The following is a 2509-nucleotide window of genomic DNA, read 5'->3' as shown; positions in this document are numbered from 1 at the left end:
TATTTTTAGTAGAGACAGGATTTCACCATGTTGGCCAGGCTGGTCTTGAACTCCTGGCCTCGATCTACCTGCTTCAGGCTCCCAAAGTGCCGGGATTACAGGCATGAGCCACCGCATCCGGCCAAAATTATGCTGTATTTTAAAAAGGAATGGACAAGTCCTACCTTTAGCTACCTACCATTTGGAAGGTTATAAACTGGAAAAGATCAAGGTGAAAACTTTACAAAGCAGAAGTTTCCAAACAAACATCTCTTAATTCCTCACAAATATTTAATCTTAAGACTAAAATGAAAACAAAGAAATCCATCATCTAAGAACCAAGAAAAATAGACTTATTCCTCCACACACAAACACATAGATAGGTCTATTAACACCTGTTTAGAAAGAATGCCAGACTACCAACAAACACATCTTTTAAAAAACTAATTGAAACTAAAACTTACTGTTTAATGCATTTATCACACTTTGAAAGGAAATAGCAAAAAAATTAGCTAGGGGCTCTGGGTTTGAGTTCCAGCCATCGATGGCGCCTGGGACTCACCTCTGTGGCTGCGTCCTTGAAGCTCTCGCTGTACGTGCTGTCCGGGGTGCTGCGCTGGTCGTCCTTGAGATAGGCGCTATGGGTGGCCAGCGAGGGCACATCATACTGAGTCTGTTCAAAGATAACCACTCGTTGCTCTTCCCCATCTCCCCGGGGATAGTGCACAGGTGGGGCCATGAAAACTGGTGTGAAATCTTCAGCTTTCACCACCGTGATTCCCGACACCGGGATGATGGCAGAGCTCTCAGGGAAGCTGATGCTGTACTGTTCCCGCTTGGAATTCTCCAGGTGATCTTGATTTAGGGAAAGGTTCACTGGAACAGTCTTTAGGACTTGCACTCGGTTTTCTCCTCCACTCAAATTACTCTGGGCTTCACTGGGGCCAAGGCAGTTTCTGTGTGTTCAAACCCGCCCCCGCAACATAATAGAATTAGAAAAATCACCATTTGGCAATGCCTAATAAAATAACCAATGCAGGCAATAATCATTGAATGCTAATGCCATTAAGGGACGGGGGACAGGCAAACTTCACAACGAAACGCAATGGGATCCTTACATCACTAAAAGTAGGATCACGAGTAAGCCATGCGCCCTCTGGTATCATGCAACCTGAAGTACTCAGTCTCACTGTAAAAAAACAAACAAAAACAAAATGAGGCCTGGAGCTGTGCCTCACGCCTGTAATCCCAGCACTTTGGGAGGCTGAGGCGGGTGGATCACCTGAGGTCAAGACTTCGAGACCAGCCTGGCCAACGTGGTGAAACCCCGTCTCTACTTAAAAAATACAAAAAATTAGCTGGGAGTGGTGGCGCGTGTCTGTAATTCCAGCTACTTGGGAGGCCGAGGCAGGAGAATCACTTGAACCTGGAGGTGGAGGCTGTGGTGAGCCGAGATCATGCCATTGCACTCCAGCCTGGACAACAAGAATGAAACTCTGTCTCAAAAAAAAAAAAAAATCTGACTCTAGGTCTAATCAAACCTTCATATCTAACTTTCAGCTCTTAGGAAATACAGGAACACAAAGAATGACTTAAACAACATCAAAAAGAAGCGATCAGACAAACCAGAATGCAGCACATCCTACTGACCTAAATTTGTCAACAAGTCAAACGCATGAAAAAAGGAGGAAGGGTGGGAGAAGCGTTCTAGATTAACAGAGATTTAAAAGTCATAAAAATCAAGTATGACGAGTAGCTCTTGTTTGGATCCTGACCTGAACAAACCAAAAAGGCATTTGTCAGGCAATGGGAATTTTGAGGCAATTGAATATGGACTGGGAATTGGGTGATATTAGGAAGTATTGTTGTCGGGCGCAGTGGGTCACGCCTGTAATCCCAGCACTTTGGGAGCCCAAGGAGGGCGAATCACCCGAGGTCAGAAGTTCAAGACCAGCCTGGCCAAAATGGTGAAACCCTGTCTCTACTAAAAATACAAAATTAGCCAGGCACAGTGGCTTCAACCTGTAGTCTCAGCTACTCAGGAGGCTGAGGTGGGGGAGGGACAGAGTGAGAATCCATCTTAAAAAAAAAAGTATTGTTAATTTTAGTTAGGGGTGATAATGATTTTGAGCTTATGTAATAAAATGTCCATTTTTATTTTTTAGACATACAGAAGTAGTTAGAGGATAACTAATATGATGACATGACAGGGATTTATTTTAAATACTATTGCAATTTGAAAAAAAGAAAGAAAAGGAAAGAGAGAAAAGGTCAAAATCAAGCAGATATTAAGCAGTGGCAAAAATGTGTCATTGTTGAACTGGAGAATGGGATGGGTATTCGGGGGGTTTATTACACTCTTCTCTGTACTTCTGTATATGTTTGAAAATTTTACCAAAATTTAGTTTTAAAATACAAAAAGAAAAAAGCAGGAGGAGGACAAACATGGTAATTTGAAGGATTGAGGAGTGGGGAGGATATTTTTACCATTCTGTGGGCACCTTAAAGGAGAAATAAGATAATGAGAATT

At 42.6% G+C, this 2509-nt stretch overlaps 1 protein-coding gene across 3 annotated transcripts in view; it reads right to left on the bottom strand.

Moving 5' to 3' along the window:
* GRHL2 (grainyhead-like 2 (Drosophila)) overlaps positions 1-2509 on the bottom strand; it is a 199417-nt gene that overhangs the window by 128068 nt on the left and 68840 nt on the right. For all 3 annotated transcript variants that reach the window (XM_011983481.1, XM_011983482.1, XM_011983483.1), the window contains one exon: positions 542-935. In XM_011983481.1, coding sequence (XP_011838871.1) covers positions 542-935 — 394 coding nt within the window. The remainder of the gene's footprint in view (positions 1-541; positions 936-2509) is intronic.

This window comes from Mandrillus leucophaeus, unplaced genomic scaffold (assembly GCF_000951045.1).
Source record: "Mandrillus leucophaeus isolate KB7577 unplaced genomic scaffold, Mleu.le_1.0 Scaffold250, whole genome shotgun sequence".
NCBI classification, from domain to species: domain Eukaryota; kingdom Metazoa; phylum Chordata; class Mammalia; order Primates; family Cercopithecidae; genus Mandrillus; species Mandrillus leucophaeus.
The sequence above is the reverse complement of the archived record's forward strand: the minus strand, read 5'-3'. Positions and strand labels throughout refer to the sequence as shown.